Here is a 20,744-nt window from a genome sequence, read left to right as displayed (position 1 = left end):
TATAGCAATATCAGATGAGACGTATCTTAGCACTACCAATCTAGAGATGGGTCATGTCCAAATTCGTAGTGTCCTATCTAGATTTATAGTAATAGGATACATAAAGCCTAAACCCTAAACCGATTCTAGCACAGTGCTATGAATCGCTTGCCTCATTTCGTGCAGTTGAGAAGCTCATCCAAACATCCATATCGAAGCGGAGCCTAAGCGTGTCAAGCGAAGCACTATAAAAGTGGCAGTGCTACTGCGACGTGCGTGTTCCCCCTCTAAATTCACACGTCAAATCAACGTGAAACACGGTGCATTCTCCCCTCCCACCGTCCCAACTCCCACGTCCGGCTCGGCTCGGGCCTCTCCGTGCCAGAGAGTTTCACTCCTCGCGGAGAAGGAAAAACCGGAGGCGCGCGCGCAGTCGTGGCCGGGGTTGGGAAGATCCGAGAGGCAAGGGGCAAGGGCGGCGTGCGGGTCTGCAGGATCAGGATCCCGAAAAGCTAGCCCGCGGCGAAGTAATAATAACTGCTCCTCTGAATCTCTCCGATCCTCTCGAACCACGAGAAGCTCAGCAGTTTCGGCTCCGCGCGCCGCCTGCCTCTCGGTCGACAGCACAGTAAATTCCGCCGGCGCGTGGTGCAGCTTTGCCGGCAGTGTGCCGCTCCCACGGCCATTTACTTCGCCTCCTCTCCTGAGGCAGGTCGGTGTCGGTATTTATGTATACTTGCACAGTTCCACTTCCCGGCCAGTCTCCTCACTCTCGACTACTCTTCTTTGGTTTTTGCTGTGAAGGCGCGCGGCTGGAGACGGGAAGACCGGGGAGGACAGGAGGATGGTGCCGGCCGGCGACCAGGCGGAGGAGGCCATCGTGGCGGACGCCGGGAAGGAGGAGGCGGAGGTGCGCGCGGCCATGGGCGTCGAGCAGGACGGCAAGTTCAGCATGACGAGCCTCCTGTGGCACGGCGGCTCCGTCTGGGACGCCTGGTTCAGCTGCGCCTCCAACCAGGTACGACCAACCACGAACGACCTCGTCATGCCTCTCGCTCACATTTCGTTTGGAATTTTGCAGGTGGCGCAGGTGCTCCTGACGCTGCCGTACTCCTTCTCGCAGCTCGGGATGCTCTCGGGCCTGCTGCTGCAGGTGTTCTACGGCCTCATGGGCAGCTGGACCGCCTACCTCATCAGCGTCCTCTACGTCGAGTACCGCGCCCGCAAGGAGAAGGAAGGCGTCAGCTTCAAGAACCACGTCATCCAGGTCGGCAGGGCTAGCTCCTCTCCTTGCACATCTTCGCGTCAGTTTCAGTTTCGTCAGTTTCCGGGTTTTCCTGCACACACTACTGCTTAATTATTTTCCCCGACGGAATTCGATCCCTCGTGATCGATCTCATGCCGGTATTTCGAGCAGCGCCTGCGTGCGAGCGAGCGTTGCTTGTCCAACGGAAAGCCGCTTTTGCATGCTCTCGCCTCCTGCAGGTTCCTTATCTGCAACGCGATCAGCATGCATATCTGCCTCCAGCCAGCCTAGTGCACGCATCAGATCAACTGGCATATGGCTTAGACTAAACTTAATATGGATTATCTAAAAATTTACTATTTTTGTGTTCTCTTATGCCACTGACCAGTGGTTCGAAGTTCTTGATGGGCTCTTGGGCCCGTACTGGAAGGCGGCCGGCCTCGCCTTCAACTGCACCTTCCTGCTCTTCGGCTCCGTCATCCAGCTGATCGCCTGTGCAAGGTTGACTCGCCGAGTTCTTGAGACAAACATACATACTCTTTTTTTTTTTTGTAATCTTTGTTCATTGAGATGTCACTGAAATTGTAATGCATTGCAGTAACATATACTACATCAACGACCGGCTGGACAAGAGGACATGGACGTACATATTCGGGGCGTGCTGCTCCACCACGGTGTTCATCCCCTCCTTCCACAACTACCGCATCTGGTCCTTCCTCGGCCTCGGCATGACCACCTACACCGCCTGGTACCTCGCCATCGCCGCCGCCGTCCACGGCCAGGTGAGTCCTCGATCATCGCCCGCCGTCGTCGGCCATAAATCAATAAATCATCAGCCGGCACATGCTTGACCACACTGTTTATAAGCATGGTTGCAATGATTATGTATGATTCGATTCGATGGGGGGCTAATAACGATGTGTATGATTCGGCGTGGCCGCTGATCGAATTCGACTCGATGTCGCAGGTCGACGGCGTGACGCACTCGGGCCCGAGCAAGATGGTGCTCTACTTCACTGGCGCCACCAACATCCTCTACACTTTCGGCGGACACGCCGTCACTGTGTAAGTGCACTAAAAGAACCTATGCTACTGTAAATTGTGACGCATAAACCATGCAATGCCTCTGCTAATTTTGTCATGAATGGTTATCGACAACTGGGTCCAGTGTCCAAGCCAGAATTCCGGAGAGCCATCTATGAAACAATGATGTTCGTTGTTACCTACCCTAGATTTAGTCTGGTTTCTGTTTTATCTTTAGTCTCTCCCTCCTTGGCAAACTTGTTTAATTTACGGAAACCAGAAGGGTTATCTTCTAGCCATTGGTTACAAAGAAATGGAGCATATAGCCACTAAGGTTGGCGATCACCCTACAGTCCTCTGCTCAAGTTCCTATGATGACCACCAAGCATTTCAATACTCCTAGTGAACATTCCTTTATTCCCGTTGTCCATTTCTTGTGCTTAATCTAAGATACCTGCTATGATGATCTTTGCATCGCGATTATTAGGAATAATTAGAACCAGTGAGATGTTCAGACGCCCTGGTATTAAATATTGAGTCCTTTGTCTTTAAAATTCAGCTACTTTTTTTGTAGTGGTAAAAATGTTCTTTCCAAAGGGTAGATGATATGGATTGGTTTCAGTCCAGCTAGTGCGGAGTTAACATCGAATAAACCAATCCCGCCCAACTTCAGTGATAGCCTGATAGGACATATATCGGATCGTGACAATTCATTAACTGATCGGTTATGGTTCACGATTCCATTTTATCTTTCCGTGATAACCTTTGATTAGTGCAGTGAAAGACTACTTTGAGAATTCCTTCCCTACTCCCAAGTGTCAGTTTGACATTACCCTTCTCGATCGATCACAGTTTCTTGCCCAAAGCAATTCAGGGCTTTTTGAGTGATGAGTGATGACAGTAATTGCCATTACCTGAGAGTGTTAGGTGCTTGTAATCGGCAAGTAGCTTCATTTGGTCGTATTTGTCGGTCCCCCTCTGCTTACCATCACCAGATGTGTGTCCGCGTCTGTGCAGCCGAATGATGTAGTGAAAGTTTGGGGATAATGGGAGATTCCTCATGTCCCAATCTTTATAAATATCCTGACTAGGATAAGCACTACCTTGCCCCCCTGCTTGATCTCTTATCATTCAATCAACTTAAAGTAAAGTTCTTATATATCACTTGGCATGTGTATGAAAAATGTCCGTTTAGTACGTTTTGTTCCAAGCGGGGCTAATTCTGATAGCTTCATATATGTTAATAGTACTGATATTATTATTATTTAAGATAAGATGAACAATTTCTTATTTTGCATAATCAAATAATCTGTACATGCATGCTGAATTAGAGATTGTGCTGTTGATCGGTTCACGATGAACGAAGCTGACAGTGAACAATCGTGCCTGAAGTTCTGAACAGTTGACGAAGTTTAATTAACTTTTTACGCGTGCAGAGAGATCATGCACGCGATGTGGAAGCCGCAGAAGTTCAAGTACATCTACCTGGTGGCGACGCTGTACGTGTTCACGCTGACGCTGCCGTCGGCGTCGGCCATGTACTGGGCGTTCGGCGACGCGCTGCTGACGCACTCGAACGCCTTCTCGCTGCTGCCGCGGTCCGGGTGGCGCGACGCGGCGGTGATCCTGATGCTGATCCACCAGTTCATCACGTTCGGGTTCGCGTGCACCCCGCTCTACTTCGTGTGGGAGAAGGCGATCGGCATGCACGGCACCCGCAGCGTCCTCGCCCGCGCGCTCGCCCGCCTCCCCATCGTCGTGCCCATCTGGTTCCTCGCCATCATCTTCCCCTTCTTCGGCCCCATCAACTCCGCCGTCGGCGCGCTCCTCGTCAGCTTCACCGTCTACATCATCCCCTCCCTCTCCCACATCCTCACGTACCGCTCCGCCTCCGCCAGATTGGTAAGTGTGTGCAGCTACCTTTGCCTTTTCTTTACTTACCATTAAATTGCCCGAGTAGATTCCTCATATATCAATATGAAACATGCACTGTTTGTCTAAAAAAATTTAAAAATATCCGAGTAGAAATCGGGCTGTCAGTCGGTCACCAGTGCCAAAGTGACACAACCACACATTACACTACACCAAGGCACTCTTATGCTAGCTAGGATGCTACACGCATGAGCAGAACGGCTGGGTATTGCATATTGGCACGGATTATTGGTAAGCACTGTGCAGATATGGAATGGCCCCCACAAGTACTGTGATCAAAGTAAGTGTAGCCTTCCACTATGGCACCAAAGCACTAGTGCCACACGCACGAACAGCGCCGTGACGCCGAGAGCGCTCTCCCTGTGCTGCTCCGGCCAAACACCGACAGGCTCTCGGTCTCTGGTGCCCCCCAACAACGACGGCGCGGCCACGCGGATCGGCGCCGGTTTATTTGGTCGGGTACGCCTGCTCGATCGGTCGGCGGCGACAGGGATGGCCGGGGCTGACGGGTCGCTGTCGCTGTTCCGCCTTTCTCCGGCTGTGCCGGCCCCCGGCACGTACGCCTGGACCGTATACCTTATCACGCAGCTCGCCGGCAGGCGGCAGCACGGCGTGAAGGTCATATCTGCGCAACATCAACTGACGTACAGCGTGTTTGATTTTTTTTTATGCAAACAGAATGCGGCGGAGAAGCCGCCGCCGTTCCTGCCGAGCTGGAGCGGGATGTTCGTGGTGAACGTGTTCGTGGTGGCGTGGGTGCTGGTGGTCGGGTTCGGCCTCGGCGGCTGGGCCAGCGTCACCAACTTCATCAAGCAGATCGACACGTTCGGGCTCTTCGCCAAGTGCTACCAGTGCCCACCCAGGGCGCACGCCGGGGCGCCCCTGCCGGCTCCGCCGCGCCACTAGCCAAAAAAACCGAGTGCCACGCCGCGACGGCGCGACGCCGCGCGCGGGCCGGTGACAAAAGGAGCTAGCTTCCCCGCGGGCGTCTTGCCTTTGTGTAGTAGGACAGCAGGTCAGCAGCATACATGGTAGGACAGCGCGTGGGTCACTGACTAGATTTACCGCCCTGCAGGGGCTTCCCTATGCTGCGGAGTCTTCAGTTCATGTGTGTTGTTGGCAACTTTGCGTCGTCCTCTTTTGTTTGGGAGTTGGATGTGAACTTGGTCGTAATTTGTAGGTTCTTCTGTTCATGTTACATGCCAATATAAAACGCCATATTTGTTCATGTTACATGCGGGTATAAAACACCATATGAATATGATTGGATCATGAAAGTAAATGAGTTATTATGCTAACTAGGAAGGTGGCCCGCGCATGCGCGCGGGCACTTATATTATTGAAAGGTAAGATTACTGTTTTTTAAAAAATTTTGTTTCATAGATTAAGGGTAAATTAAAGTTCAGATAATGTTATTTTATAATAATTTAAGGGTTATATTTTTCTTAAGGTATCTTAAAAAACCATTCACAAACGTTTGAGTAGGAGATGGATTAAATACTTACTACTTTTGAATCATGTGTTTTTCTCTCTCGAGTAAATAAGAAAGGAGAAACTATTGCTAATTGATTATTATACAGTCCATCTATATCATACAGTGTAGTATGGCTACAAATGAAAAATACGAGACTAAGATACTCAAAATTCTTGTGATTAAATCATCTCGTGAAGGCGCATGATATAGTAAGAAAGGGAGGGAAGACTACGCATGGAGAAAAAAGAAGAAAGGGAAAAATGAAAAAAAAAAAGGGAGGGGAAGCGTAGTACCCACGTACGTAGGTGTATACCTGTGCCGTGGGAGGAGAGGTGGGACCTTGTAGTATTTAGTTTGTTCTAAGATTAATTTAATCTAACAAATTATGATATTGGACGTACAGATTATAATATTTAGATACCTTGCTTTTTTTTTTCTTAGAACTTCTAATATTTGCTCTAATTTATTAGAGCACCATGTGGCAGCTTGAGAGCATTTTAAGGAATTTTAAAAGACTTAACACATGTAATTAGAATATTAACCACGTAATATGTATGTATGGGGTATATGGTAATATTTGTTCCAGCTTTGTCCATGGTTATATACATGTAGGGAGAAATTAATTATGTGGCTAGCAAGCCACTAGATGTCTAATTAATAGCAAATAATTTTGCCGCATATCTACAGTTATTCATAATAGCTCTTACATATTCATCTTATGACTTTGATTATCCGTTGATCTCCAATTTACTGATCACCATGACTCGCATGAAAAAAATGTACTACTTAGGGTTTAGGACAGGTGAAATTGATGAATTATCTGTTTTATGCGATAGTTATTTGAGGGTATAAACAAATGAATTGACTTCTAAAAAGTTAAAATGTTGTTTAAAAAAGACACCATTTAGAAACTTGGAAAGGTGCAAACAAAAATCCAAACTATGGAATCGGAAAAAAAAGATGGCATTAAACTCCCTTATAACACCCTTGTCTTAGTAAGAGTTATATTGATATTAGTTAGTATTGTGCTCGTATTTATAATATAATGATTTCTTTCACCGGTACAAACAAATTGTACAAAATCCAAATACGACATAACAAAATACATTATAATTATTCTGTAATCAACTCTCAGTTTCAGCTTAAACACTCAGTTTCAGCTTAAACAGAGCTAAATGTTGGAAAAAAAAAACCAAACCCTTGGTGCCTAATTCTTCTCTCGCTGCATCACACCTTTAATTTTCTTTTTATGTTATTAGCAAAATTAATCATATACATATATGATTTGATATATGGCAAAGCTGTAGCGCTGCAACGGTCATGATCACCTTAGATGCCTCAGACATGATGCTTTGTCATGCGTGCGAAAGGCAAAGGTGCAGACGTGCATTATGCAGCGGGCCAAAAAAAACTTTGGACATTTTATTTATTAGCAAACAATAGATCTGATGATTTAAGTAATGGGTCCACCAGTCCTAGTGTAAGTTTAAATTAGTTAATATAGATTTTAAATTGTTAATTAAATGGGTACACATTATACTTTATTTTAAAACAAACCAAATACTATGGAGTCCCACCTCTCCACGAAACAGTGCATTATTTGAGAATAATAATCCGCTGTAACAAAAAATAGATCCGATGATTTAAATAATGGGTCCATCAGTTTAAGTGCACATATAAATTAGTTAATATAGATCTTAAATTGTTTATTTGATAGGTACACAATATAATTGTGTAAACTTTATTTTAAAATAGTGCATTATTTGAAAATAATAGTACAAGTAATGAGTACACCGGTTTAAGTGGAAATTATTTTACATTATTAGTTTAATGGGTAACATATAATATGTAAATTTTATTTTCAATAATTGTAGAGCTGTATGACGGTAGACTCTTTGGTTGTAAAATTATGATTATTTAAAAGAAATATATCCATTATATAATGAAAAAAAGAAGAAAAAAAGGAAACAAAAAAAGGAAGGAAGCATACGTACCATACATGGTACAGTTTGCATACATATGTGCATTTGGTTTGTTTTAAGATCAATTTCATCTAACGGTGTATAATTTTGGACCCACCAATTTAAGTGAAAAATCATGGATAGATGCTTTGCTTTTTTCTTAGAATTTTTAGGATTTTCTCTAATTTATTAGAGCGCCACGTGGTGGCTTGAGAGCGTTTGTAAGAAGTTTAATGGACTTTTAGTATATAATTGATGGTGTTCCATGTTCGCGTCGTGTTCATTTGTACTATTGTACACAAGACGCGTTGTGAATTTGTGATAGTTGAAAGGAAATGTATGATGTAGGCAAAATTTTGTTAGAGGACAATCAAATGTGTAATTTGCTGGAAGACATCGTAAAACGTGTCATGGCTAAAAGACACTCTAAAAACCTGGTAATTTGCTTGAGAACACTTTTAGCTCAATTGAAGAGAGAAATTATTAAAAAAAGATGAAAATGCCTCTATGGTCAAAAGATTTTGAGCTGATACTAGAGTGAAGATGAAATATAATGTATACTAGTGTGCTATAATTGTTTCATAATTGGAAAATGTACGAATTACCCCCCCCCCCCCCCCCGAACTATCACGGTCATCCGAATTACCCCCCTGAACCACAAAACCGGACATTCTTCACCCCCAACTATGCAAACTGGACGAATTACCCCCCCTCGACCTAATCCGCGGTGGTTTTGGTCTACGTGGCAGTCCAGTCAGCAATTTATTTATTAAAAAAATAGGTGGGCCCCACCAGTCAGTTTCTATCTCTCCTATCTCTTCTATCTCACTGTCTCACTCTCTCTCTCTCTGCCTCTTCTCCCTCGGACAACGACGGCCGAGCCAGCAAGCGCGGCGGAGGAGGCAGCGGCGAGGCGAGGCTAGGCGAGGCGGCGGCGGCGGTGGAGAGCAGCGGGGGCGGAGGAGAGGCGAGTGCGGTGGGGTGGCGGAGAGGTGAGCGGTGGGGGCGGAGGCGAGGCGGCGGCGGCGGCGAGGCAGGGCGGCGCAGGGGCGGCAGAGGAGGCGAGCGGCGGCGGGGTGCGGCGGAGGAGGCGAGGCGGTTGGCGGGGGGACGACGGCGTGGGGATTCGCCGTGAACGCCTACCTCCTCCCGCCGCTGCCGCCGCCGGCGACCGGCCCGTTGACCCGCGTCCACGAATGGAAGGACGTCGCACCCCGCCGCCGCTCGCCTCCTCCGCCGCCCCTGCGCCGCCCTGTCCCGCCGCCGCCGCCTCTCGCCTCGCCGCCACGCTCGCCTCTCCGCCGCCTCGCCTCCTCCGCCCCCGCCTCTCGCCTCACCGCCGCCCCACCGCGCCCGCCCTGCCTCGCCGCCTCTCGCCTCACCGCCGCCCCCACCGCGCCCGCCCTGCCTCGCCGCCGCCGCCTCGCCTTCTCTGCCCCCGCCGCGTTTGCCTCTCTGCCGCCCCCACCGCGCTCGCCTGTCCTCCGCCCCCGCCGCTCTCCACCGCCGCTACCGCCTCGCCTCGCCTCGCCCCTGCCTCGGCCATCGCCGTCCTCCGCTTGCTGGCTCGGCCGTCGCCGTCCGAAGGAGAAAAGGGAGAGAGAGTGAGACAGTGAGAGATAGGAGAGAGAGATAGAAACTGACAGGTGGGGTCCACCTATTTTTTTAATAAATAAATTGCTGACTGGACCGCCACGTAGACCAAAACCACCGCGGATTAGGTCGAGGGGGGTAATTTGTCCGGTTTGCATAGTTGGGGGTGAAGAATGTCCGGTTTTGTGGTTCGGGGGGTAATTCGGACGACCGCGATAGCTCGGAGGGGGGGTGTAATTCGTACTTTTTCCTTCATAATTTATAAAGAGAGAATCCATTATATGCCACTGAGACAAAAACTTTCGAAATTCGGATACAAATTCTAAAATATCATATTTTAAATTTTTGGCCAAATTTTGGATGTTTACAATCTTATATTTATAATATGATATTTTGTTAATTTTATCCAATTTTTGGAAGTTTTTGTCCTAGGGGTATTTTGGTCATTTGGACAAAATTGTACAGTGCTAACGGAGGCTAACCGGACGGTGATGGTAAATCGTAGAAGTTAAGCAAAAGTCGATGGCATATTATAGTGGTAAATCGTAGAGGTGTGACAAAGTCAGTGGCATATAATGGATTCTCTCATTTATAAATTATTACTCTTACGTTGCGTTTGAATCATGTGATTTCAGGGGCATTCTTGTCTTCTTCAAGAACTAGCATGGTGGCCCGCGCAAATCGCGCGGCTAGCATCATTATATTTTCTCTCATTTAATAATATATATGTTTTCTCAATGTATTATTCAATTATATTAAAATGACAACATAATTTTAAAATTTTGTATTACCTTTACGAAACTACTAATGTATAATATTCATATTGTATTTTATATACGTGTTAGTTATTAATTATTTTTAATATCAAATTTTAGTTATTTGTAAATTATATTCCTATATGGACTCTAGACTCGTCTTTCAATATTTATTTGTTTTTAATTTCGAATTTTCGTTATCTATAAATTGTATTTCTATATAGACTCTAGGCACTTCTTCTAATATTATTTATTTTTAATTCTGACTTTTTCTTTTTTCTAATTGTATTTCTATGTGGACTCTAAACTCATCTTTCAATATTCTTTAATTTTTAATTTCGAATTTCAGTTACTTCTAAATTGTATTCTTATATTTACTTTAGGTTCTTCTTCCAATAATTTTTTAATTTCTAATTTTAGTTATTTGTAAATTGTATTTTTATACGAACTCTAAACTCTACTTTTAATTTTATTATGTTTATTCCGAATTTTAGTTAGTTTTAAATTCTTATATGGACTCTATACTCTACATCGAATATTCCTTATTTTTAATTCTGAATTTCTATTATTTCTTAATTGTATTTCTATATAAACTATATACTCTACTTCTAATATTCCTTATTTTTAATTCCGAATTTCTATTATTTCTTAATTGTATTTCTATATGGACTCTATACTCTACTTCTAATATTTCTTATTTTTAATTCCAAATTTCTATTGTTTCTCAATTGTATTTCTATATGGACTCTAGTGTCCTCTTCCAATATTCCTTATTTTTTAATTCCGAATTTTCTATTTTTTTTCTCAATTGTATTTCTATATGGACTATAGTGTCATCTTCCAATATTCCTTATTTTTTAATTCTGAATTTCAACTATTTCTAAATTGTATTTCTATATAGACTCACTTTTTCTTTTTCTCCAATTAATATGAGAATTTCTAGGCTATGAGAGCGAACGTGGAGGCTCTTTTTTCTATTTCTTTAATAAGTTAATAGATTTATCTCTAATTAAGTTAAAAGTGTCATCTAGCAAATTCCCAATTTTTTAGAGTATCTTTTAGTTGTGACATGTTTTTTCTATGCTTATCAGCAAATTACACAAGTTTTGAGTGTGCTGTAGCAAAATTTACCGATGATCTATGGTGGGCTGTGGCCGCCCAAATTTATTTTCACGTTTGTAAGCCCATACTGTCACGCCGGAAATAACAATTCGTTTAATCCTAAATTGGGCTTTTAGCCCATGTAGAACAGGAGTACTAGTACACCACAAAGAGTCCTTTATGGTAACGATTTCGTAGAATTTTGTGATTTAGGCGACCAGAAATCAGTTAATACTCGGTTTGAGATGGCGATGAGGCGATGAGATCATTGCCTTTTCGGTCGAATCTAGCAGAGCGGCGAGCAACCCCCACCCACTTTGACTCCGATCCTCCCCGCCCCCGGCGCGATAGCCCATCCGATCCCAAATTCCGGCGAGATGGCGGTCAGCCTGTGGCGCGCGGTGATGGGCGCGGCCGGCGGCGGCGGCTCCTCGTCGTCGTCCGCGGCCGGCGGCGACGCGGGGGGCGGCGTGGAGTTCTGGCACGGCGGGGAGCGCACGGGGTGGCTGAACAAGCAGGGGGAGTACATCAAGACGTGGCGGCGGCGGTGGTTCGTGCTCAAGCAGGGGCGGCTGTTCTGGTTCAAGGACGCCGCCGTGACGCGCGGCTCGGTGCCCCGCGGCGTCATCCCCGTCGCCACCTGCCTCACCGTCAAGGGCGCCGAGGACGTCATCAACCGCCAGTTCGCCTTCGAGCTCTCCACCCCGACCGACACCATGTACTTCATCGCCGACTCCGAAAAAGAGAAGGAAGAGTGGATCAATTCCATCGGCCGATCCATTGTTCAGCACTCCCGCTCCGTCACCGACGCCGAGGTCGTCGACTACGACAGCCGCCCCAACTCCAAGCCCCCACCGCAGCCGAAGACGAGCGAAGAGAGTGAACCGTCAGCGTAAGATAGCGGTGATCTCTGGCTCTCAATATGCATATCTATTGTATGATTTTATCTACTCAAGTAGTAGTAATTGTGAATTTTTAGTTTTTGTTTTCTTCTCTTGGTTAATTATATGTATATTATTGACTGCTACCTGAGAATAAGTTCAAGGTTTTGCCGTGTGGCTAGTTCTTTTACATTATGGATTAGTTGCAACAGCATAATTCGGTTGGTGTTTACTTGTTTCATCCTGTATGAAGTTACTGGCTTGGATCATCGGTGCTGCGAAAAATTTTAAGCACTCAGTTCTTTAATTTTCATTATGGGGATTTTCGTTTGTCACCAATGGGAGCCTGAAATGTGGTTCAGAACATCAGATGCAATCCTCTGTATTGTATAGTAGTACTGAAGTTTGGGCTGTATTCAGCTGCATGTTTAGCTTTGATCTTAATCTTGTCATTTGGAGTGGATGCCCCAGCTTTGTGCTGACCTCTTCAATATTTGTTTGTCATGACCTGATTGTACCTGAAATCTGAAGTCTTAATGGTTACTATACTTTGCGGTATGTCACCTTCTTTTTAAAACTGTTTGAGTAGAATTCTAGTCAGAAGTCAGAACTAATTAGTATATATTCAGGGCTTCATGACTTCATGCATTGGATATGCTAACAAGCAGGCTGTTTCATAATGTTTTAAACCTATTGAAGCCTCAAATTTTCTGATAACAATACTACTTGTTGAAGGTAGAAATAAATTTTACTCTTGTTAGTCCTAAAGATAGCAGTGATATTTTGTCATCTGATATTTGTTTTCTTAATCTGAATAGCTTTGATTAGTTTACAGCCTACAACAGAGCTTGTTGACAGGTTTGTCATGCTGAAAACTGTTCATTGATATGTCTGCCTGTTTTGATGTTAAAAGTGAGAGAAGTATTATGCATGGTAGTTCGTTGGAAGTCCACCGACTTGGTATTATGTCTTCCGTCTTCTGCTTGTTTTGATGTTCAAAGTGAGAAGTATTATGCATGATATACTCCGTATGTAGTTTGTTGGAAGTCTGCTAACTTGTGATGTTGAGCAAGATTCATACATAGGGTTTGATATTTTTTTTTTGGGACGGAGGGAGTAGTTCGAAGCAAGGTTGATTTAGGCCCTGTTTAGCTTCCAAAATTTTTTTCCCAAAAACATCACATCGAATCTTTGGATATGCATAGAGCATTAAATATAGATAAAAACAAAAACTAATTGCACAGTTATGGGAGAAATCGCGAGACAAAGCTTTTGAGCCTAATTAATCCATGATTAGCCATAAGTGCTACAGTAACTCACATGTGTTAATGATGGTTTAATTAGGCTCAAAATATTCGTCTCTCGGTTTCCTGGCGAGTTATGAAATTAGTTTTTTTATTCGTGTTCGAAAACCTATTCCGATATCCGGTCAAACGTTCGATGTGACACCTAAAAATTTTCATTTCGCGAACTAAACAGGGCCTTAAACAGATTGAACCCACACCAAAAGTCCTAAACAGATGTCCCCAAAACTGAACTGCAATGATCCTTCGTTCGTATTGATAGCAGTGGAATATTGGGTGGTTCAAGTTTGGCTATCCATGTCTCCATCACTCCATCAAGTCCTTTAAAATTTGAATTTCTGGATCTTGCCTTCTTCAACTTTGTCCCTTACCACTCACTATGGTCCTCGATGGGCATGTAATGATCTTTTTAATGAAAATGACCCGATCAGCGAGTAAATAAATTCTGAGTGAAAATGAAGCGAAGTACCTTACTCCACATTTTATCGCTGGTTTTCTCCCATGTACATGTAGTCTATTCTAGGCCAAGCGGACTATTTGCACTTGCATGGTTACGTCCTCCTGCTGTCCTGCCTAATATACCTCCCTACCTGTCATTTTGAGGTCGATTATTGCCTAAATGAACCGTACCAATATTTGGTACTGCTTAATTTTAGTATAGTTTAGCACTATCAAATTTTGGTAGAATTTGATGCATTTGGTTTAATGCCTTATTAAGTTTTACTAGTGTTTTAAGAGTAGAAGTTTCCAAAATTACCAAACTTTAGTAAACATAATATTTGCAAGAGTAGAGCTGAGTCGGGGTATTTCAATTAGGCACAATATATTTTCAAAACTTTTATATAGGACTCAAAGAGGATTTTGGAGCCAAACCTGGGCTCAAGCCCTACCTTCCCTAGGGTGGCCTGCTTCTCCGTCCAGGAAAGCATGTCGTTTTAAGGTTAATTGAACAAATTAACAAGTAAAAATGACTATATTACCATCATTTAATCATTGCATTTGTCACTTCAAATTATGCTGCAGATAATTAATTAATCACTTATAGTAGACCATCTATTGCATTGCACACACATGTGTAGTACTAGTAATGGCACTGTTGTATAGGGAAATAGTAGGTTCAAATGAATCGATGGAATATACTAGGCTCAGCAAGCTGGTCAAGATGCTCGAACAATAAATTTTGTGGGATATTTTTTTAACAGCAGCGGAACGACTAGCTTTCTGGATGGAGGAAGTAGAAATTATACTCTGAGTATAAATGACACGTTCTTTGACAGAAAGACTGTTTTTTCAATGGAAAACCTTCCGCAATGGAAAACCCGGAAGCTTGGGCCTCTGCGCCTAAAATTCCATTACGTAAAGGCTGGGAAACACCCGGAAAAGGTCGAGCTGACCTGCCTTGCTAATGCTAGGTCCACCTCCCGGTTGGCGCCCGCGGGAACCGTGTGAGGTGGCCGCGTGTAACGGCGGAACTCTCTCGAACACCGAGACGCTCTCCTCTCCTCCTGAGTCCTGACCTACGCGCGAGATCCAACGGGAAGCCGAAGCCGAGGAGACGAAACGAGGGCCCCCGCCCCGTCCCCGCGCCCGCTCGTCCTCGTCCTCTCGCTGCGCCGCACCTGTCCTCTACTGTCATCTACTCCCTCGTCGGCTTGTCGCCGTCCCCCCTGCCAACCTGCCAGTGCCAGGGGATCTCAGTACCTTCACTTCCTCCCCACCGCAAAAAACCCCCACGAAACCCTCGTGCTCCCTTCCGTGCCCCACCACCCCTGCACTGACGCGCCTCTTCGCCACCCGATCGATCGATCGCCTCGTGAAGCGCCCCGCGCGCGGCCCCTCTCTCGGCCGAAATCGGAAATCCCCACCCTTTCTCCAATCTTCACCTCTCCCGTACGACATGGAAGCCGCCGCGCTTGGCGTGCCGTTGGTGCAGGTCCGGGCTGCGGTCGCCGCCTATGGCCGCGGCGCCGGCAAGGGCAAGGGCAAGCGGCGCGTCGTAGGCGCTTTCCACGCGCCGCCCGGCCGCCGCCGGACGGCGCTCGTCGCCGCGCTCCCGGAACCCCTTCAGCCGCTCTCGCCAGCGCAGGACGGCGCCGTGGCACCCGCGTCGACTGAGGTACGTCGCCTCGAATTTGAAACCATTGTACGTTGCGATTTTGAGATAAACACTGGTTACCTCCGTTGCTGCAGGCTGATGGTGGGGAGGAGGTCCATGGGGATGTGGCTTCCGCAGAAATCTCGTCTCCCTCTGGTGGTGAGCCTCCTCTGCTTGGACAATGGCGTGACAGTAGAAATGGTGAAAACTGAAAACCTCTGGTGGCGATGGATATTGTGATTTATTGTCTATCAACCTGTTATTTCAGTTCTTGGGAAGACGGTGCGTGTTAGATTTGTGCTGAAGAGGGAATGCACGTTCGGCCAGAGCTTCCACCTTGTCGGCGACGACCCGGCGCTCGGCCTCTGGGATCCGTCGAAGGCAGTGCCTTTGGATTGGTCAGAAGGACACGACTGGACTGTGGAGAAAGTGAGCCTTGCATCGTGCGCATTGTTTGATGTACTCTCCTTTTGAGGTAATCATCACCCCTTTTCTTCTGTACAGGACTTGCCAGCCAACAAGTTGATTGAGTACAAGTTCGTGCTGCAAGATTTGTCGGGCAAGTTGCATTGGCAGAATGGTCGTAATAGAAGCGTACAGACAGGTGAAACTGCAAACATTCTAGTCATATATGAAGATTGGGGTAATGCAAATAGTCAGACAGTAGAAGAGGAGGGTAAAGTGTCCATTGGGATGGAAGAGGGTAAATTGTCCGTTGGGATGGAGGAGGCTGTAGTTCCAGATGATAGTGAAAGCAGAGATGATATTATTGTAGCAGATGAGCTACAGGTGGATGACAATCTAGCGGTCATGCAAAATGAATCTAGTGTTCGAGAGGATGACAAGAAATCAACAGTTGGGACAGTTACTTCTGTTCAAGCTGAATTAATGAAGCTACATGAAGCTAACCAACCAGAGGTAATGGCTTAATGAGATATCCATTGCAGATACCTTCATGTGTTTAAGTCTATTTTCTACCGAAACCCCAGAGACATTCTATATATTCTCAACTGTCGGCTGAAAATAATTAGTTCAGTGTCCCCTATATGCTCGCTGATTGAAATGTGATCCTTTTTTTATCTCATTAGTTACTCTGCTTTCTCATCTCAATTAGCTTAGAGGAGTCATGATGCAAAGTAGTGACTGGTTGGATTTCATATGAGAGTTTTTAAAACTATTTACTGTTTACTGGAACACCATATTGTTTCTGTTTCCTATTTCCTGATAATGTATTTAGTGTGCAAAGAAACTGAATTATCAAGTGTCAGATCATCCATTCATTAGAAGATGTGACATAGGTGTAAACATGGATAAAATCAGGGGCTCTGAAAAAATATAGGTGGTTTTAAGTGTACAATGTGAGCTTTTTAGTGCCTAAATCTCATCAAAATGTCCCATGACTTTGGCTGTTGTCTAGACATATCATCCTATTTTTATAGTTAGCTGTTACTTGCTCACTCTATGCTGCTATCATACTTATATATAATGCAATTTCTGAATCAGTTAATTGTAGATGAACCACAAATTCAAGAGGCGCTTCCTGAAACAGCGGACACAGAACCAGAGAACGGCGGTGTGGCAACGTGCGCTGACGACCGTTATGCCGAAAGTACAGATGATGACGGTGTTCCAGTAGGAGGTACAGATGATGACGGTGTTCCAGTAGGAGGTACAGATGATGACGGTGTTCCAGTAGAAAATCGGTGGACCGGTGCTTTTGAACATGAGTTGCTTTGGGGTTGGAAGGCCCTGCAGCAGCTACTCATGAGCCTGGGCTTCAAGATGGATACATCATGAACGAGTCATAAGGTACTGCAATACATAGGTGGCAATCTTGATGTATTCTGTTCCTTCCATCGATTTAGTACTAGTAGTAAAGACTAGCAGCTGCTGTCTGTTGGTATTGTTTGAACGTTCAGTTCTGTACATATTATTTCCCAGAACCAAACATCAATAAGCTGTCAAGTTTGTTCTCAGCTAATGAGCAGCCACACTTCAACTCTAAGAAGATGTGTAAGGGATGTCCATCAGCAGTATATATACTTGTCGTGAGAATTACGACCATGACAAGAATCGCTCAAAAATCCTAGTATGATATTGTGCTGCACAGCTCTCCTCTAGTGCGTTGTAATCGACAATAAATCCGATTCTGGAACAGCCTGCCATTGAAAGGGCGGGCTTGAGTTAAGGCTGAGTTCATTTCATCGACTCCAGACGGTAACTTTCTCATTTTCTTAGTCTAGACTGCTAGTCGGTGTGTTGTGTAAAATAATTTATATAAAAGTTTTTCAAAATAAAATAAATTTATTTTTAAAAATTATAATAGTTGATGAAACCACTCGGAGTTCACGAAGTTCCAACAGGAGTTCACGAAGCCACTCGGCCTCAACTGTCGCAGTATCTAGTGCTATAAGTTCTGCTTCCATTGTTGACCTCGTTAAGATGGTCTGCTTGCAAGACTTCCAGGAAACAACGCCACCTCCAAGTGTGAACACATATCCAATTGTGGCTTTTATCTCATCAGCATCAGATATCCAGCTTGAGTCATTATACCCTTCTAGTACTTTTGGATACCCGGTATAGTGAATTCCATAGCTCATAGTGCCCTTTAGATAGCGCATTACTCTTTCTAGAGCCTGCCAATGATCATCTCCCGGATTTGAGACAAACCGGCTCAGCTTGCTTACAGCAAATGAGATGTCAGGCCTTGTTGCACTAGCCAAGTACATCAATGAACCAATGATTTGAGAGTATCTCAGTTGATCTCTTGCTATTCTTCGGTTTTTCCTTAATAGCACGCTGGGATCATAAGGAGTAGGAACTGGCTTGCAGTCACTATATCCAAAGCGACTCAAAACCTTGTCCACATAGTGGGATTGCACAAGTGTAATCCCACCCTCATCTCTTCTTTGTAGTTTGATGTTAAGAATAACATCAGCCTCTCCCAAATCCTTCATTTCAAAACTCTTAGACAGATAGTCCTTGACCTCCTCAATCACATTAAGGCTGGTCCCAAAGATCAATATGTCATCGACATATAGGCACAAGATCACTCCTTCTCTCCCACCATAGCGATAGTACACACATTTGTCAGCTTCGTTCACAACAAAGCCTGCAGATGTAAGCGTGGTGTCAAACTTCTCATGCCATTGCTTAGGTGCTTGCTTGAGGCCATACAAGGATTTCAACAATTTACACACCATTCCCTCCTGACCTTCTAGTACATACCCGTCTGGTTGATCCATATAGATCTCCTCCTCCAGCTCTTCGTTTAGGAAAGCTGTCTTAACGTCCATCTGATGGACGAGAAGACCATGAGAGGCTGTCAGAGCAAGTAGTACTCGAATCGTGGTCAAGCGAGCAACTGGTGAGTATGTGTCAAAGAAGTCCTCGCCTTCCTTTTGAGTATAACCCTTGGCCACAAGCCTTGCCTTGTACTTTTCAATTATACCATTAGGTCTAAGCTTTTTCTTTAAAACCCATTTGCATCCTACGGGCTTGCACCCATATGGACGCTCAACGACTTCCCAAGTACCATTAGACATAATCGAGTCCATTTCACTGCGTACTGCTTCCTTCCAGTAGTCAGCGTCAGGAGATGAATATGCCTCTTCTATGGTTCTTGGGGTGTCATCCACGAGGTATACAATATAGTCATCTCCAAAGGATTTTGCAACCCTTTGTCTCTTACTCTTGCGAGTATCTACAATGTTGTCCTCCTCAGGATTTTCCTCAGGCGTTTGATCATTGTGTTCTATCGGTGCAAAGTGCTCATGGGGCATGACAGTTTCTTTACTAGAAGTGCTAGGTGTATGTTTCATGGGAAATTCATTCTCAAAGAATGTAGCATCTCTGGACTCAAGAATTGTACCAACATGCATGTCGGGTACACCAGAGTTTACTATTAAGAATCTATAACCCACACTGTGAATAGCATAACCAAGGAACACACAATCAACAATATTTGATCCAAGTTTCCGCTTTTTGGCTATAGGTACATTTACCTTGGCCAAACAGCCCCATGTTCGTAGGTATGAGAGATTTAATTTCTTCCTTTCCCATTTCTCGAATGGTGTTTACTTCCTTACGCTTCATTGGAATTTTATTCAGGACATGACAGGCGGTCAAAACTGCCTCACCTCACCATTCCTTGGAAAGCCCCGCAGTGTCTAACATGGCATTCACCATCTCAGTTAGAGTACGGTTCTTTCTTTCAGCCACCCCATTTGATCGGGGTGAATAGGGAGGCGTCCTCTCATGAATAATTCCAAACTCTTCGCAAAAGGATGCAAACTCATTGGAAAAATACTCCCCACCTCTATCAGACCTCAACCGTTTGATTTTCCTTTCAAGTTGGTTTTCTACCTCAGCTTTATAGATTTTAAAGTAATGCAATGCCTCATCCTTTGTTTTCAATAGATACACATAGCAAAATCTAGTGCAATCATCTATCAGTGTCATGAAATATTTCTTTCCCCCTTTAGTCAACACGCGTTCATTTCGCACAAATCGGAATGAACAAGTTCTAGAGGTGCCAAATTCCTCGCCTCAGATGCCTTGTGAGGCTTGCGAGGTTGTTTCGATTGAACGCAAGTATGGCACTTGGAACCTTTGACCAAAGTGAATTTTGGAATTAAACTCATGTTAGCTAAGCGCGTCATACAACCGAAATTCACATAACAGAGTCGCGAATGCCACACATTAGACTCATCATTCTCGCTAATATGGTTCACAGCATTATGATTATTACACATGTCATTCAAAGAAAAGCGGAACAAGCCTCCGCTGTCATAACCTTTTCCAACAAAAGTCCCATATTTAGATACGACACATTTATTGGACTCAAACACAAGTCTAAAACCTTCTCTACACAATAGAGAGCCGCTAACAAGATTCTTCTTTATTGAAGGGACATGCTGCACGTTCTTCAGCTGCACGGTCTTTCCCGAAGTAAACTTCAGATCGACCGTACCAACACCATGAACAGCCGCAAGCGACCCGTTTTCCATCAACAAGGAGGAACCTCTCCCGACCTGATAAGAAGAAAACAGAGAAATGTCAGCACATACATGAATATTAGCACCAGTGTCCACCCACCAATCAGGTGAGTGAAGAACAGAGAGAACTGTAGGTAATATTTTACCGTACCCCGATGTTCCTCCGCCCTCGCTAATGACCATGTTGGCAGACTTCCTGTCTTTGCGCTCAGGACAGTCCTTGGCCCAATGCCCAGACTTGCCACACACAAAGCAGTCTCCCTTTGCCTTTCCCTTGCCTTTCTTCTTAAAGTTGGTTACAGCCTTGGGTTTGACATCAGGCTTGACTTTCTTGTTGTTGTGGGATGCATGAGGGTTCTTCTTCTGTACCATATTGGCACTAGAACCTCCCTCAACCTTTTTG

General features: G+C 44.9%; 3 protein-coding genes across 6 annotated transcripts; all 3 read left to right on the top strand.

The window, feature by feature from the left end:
• Nucleotides 1–253: 253 nt before the first annotated feature.
• LOC127774129 (auxin transporter-like protein 2) lies at nt 254–5,413 on the top strand. Of its 2 annotated transcripts, XM_052300412.1 has the most exons (8): nt 255–691; nt 784–997; nt 1,061–1,246; nt 1,614–1,726; nt 1,824–2,007; nt 2,193–2,290; nt 3,685–4,150; nt 4,859–5,413. In XM_052300412.1, the coding sequence occupies exons 2-8, from the start codon at nt 824–826 to the stop codon at nt 5,084–5,086; spliced, it is 1,449 nt and encodes a 482-aa protein (XP_052156372.1). In that variant the 5' UTR covers nt 255–691; nt 784–823; the 3' UTR covers nt 5,087–5,413. The 2 variants fall into 2 exon arrangements, with proteins under 2 accessions (XP_052156371.1, XP_052156372.1); XM_052300411.1 differs by having other exon boundaries at nt 254–691; nt 784–1,246.
• Nucleotides 5,414–11,264: 5,851 nt separating this feature from the next.
• Nucleotides 11,265–12,162, top strand: LOC127773058 (pleckstrin homology domain-containing protein 1-like). The gene has a single exon (XM_052299069.1). It carries the CDS (start codon nt 11,442–11,444, stop codon nt 11,958–11,960), a length of 519 nt encoding a protein of 172 aa, XP_052155029.1. The 5' UTR covers nt 11,265–11,441; the 3' UTR covers nt 11,961–12,162.
• A 2,637-nt stretch (nt 12,163–14,799) lies between these two features.
• On the top strand, nt 14,800–17,352 carry LOC127772815 (uncharacterized). 3 transcript variants are annotated; one of them, XM_052298795.1, is made up of 5 exons: nt 14,800–15,365; nt 15,440–15,545; nt 15,613–15,773; nt 15,849–16,262; nt 16,858–17,131. In XM_052298795.1, exons 1-5 carry the CDS (start codon nt 15,147–15,149, stop codon nt 16,978–16,980), a joined length of 1,023 nt encoding a protein of 340 aa, XP_052154755.1. In that variant the 5' UTR covers nt 14,800–15,146; the 3' UTR covers nt 16,981–17,131. The 3 variants fall into 3 exon arrangements, with proteins under 3 accessions (XP_052154755.1, XP_052154753.1, XP_052154754.1); XM_052298793.1 differs by having other exon boundaries at nt 14,825–15,365; nt 16,848–17,352; XM_052298794.1 differs by having other exon boundaries at nt 14,829–15,365; nt 15,440–15,503; nt 16,848–17,352.
• The last annotated feature ends 3,392 nt before the right edge of the window (nt 17,353–20,744 follow it).

Source organism: Oryza glaberrima, chromosome 5 (genome assembly GCF_000147395.1).
Source record: "Oryza glaberrima chromosome 5, OglaRS2, whole genome shotgun sequence".
NCBI classification, from domain to species: domain Eukaryota; kingdom Viridiplantae; phylum Streptophyta; class Magnoliopsida; order Poales; family Poaceae; genus Oryza; species Oryza glaberrima.
The sequence above is the reverse complement of the archived record's forward strand: the minus strand, read 5'-3'. Positions and strand labels throughout refer to the sequence as shown.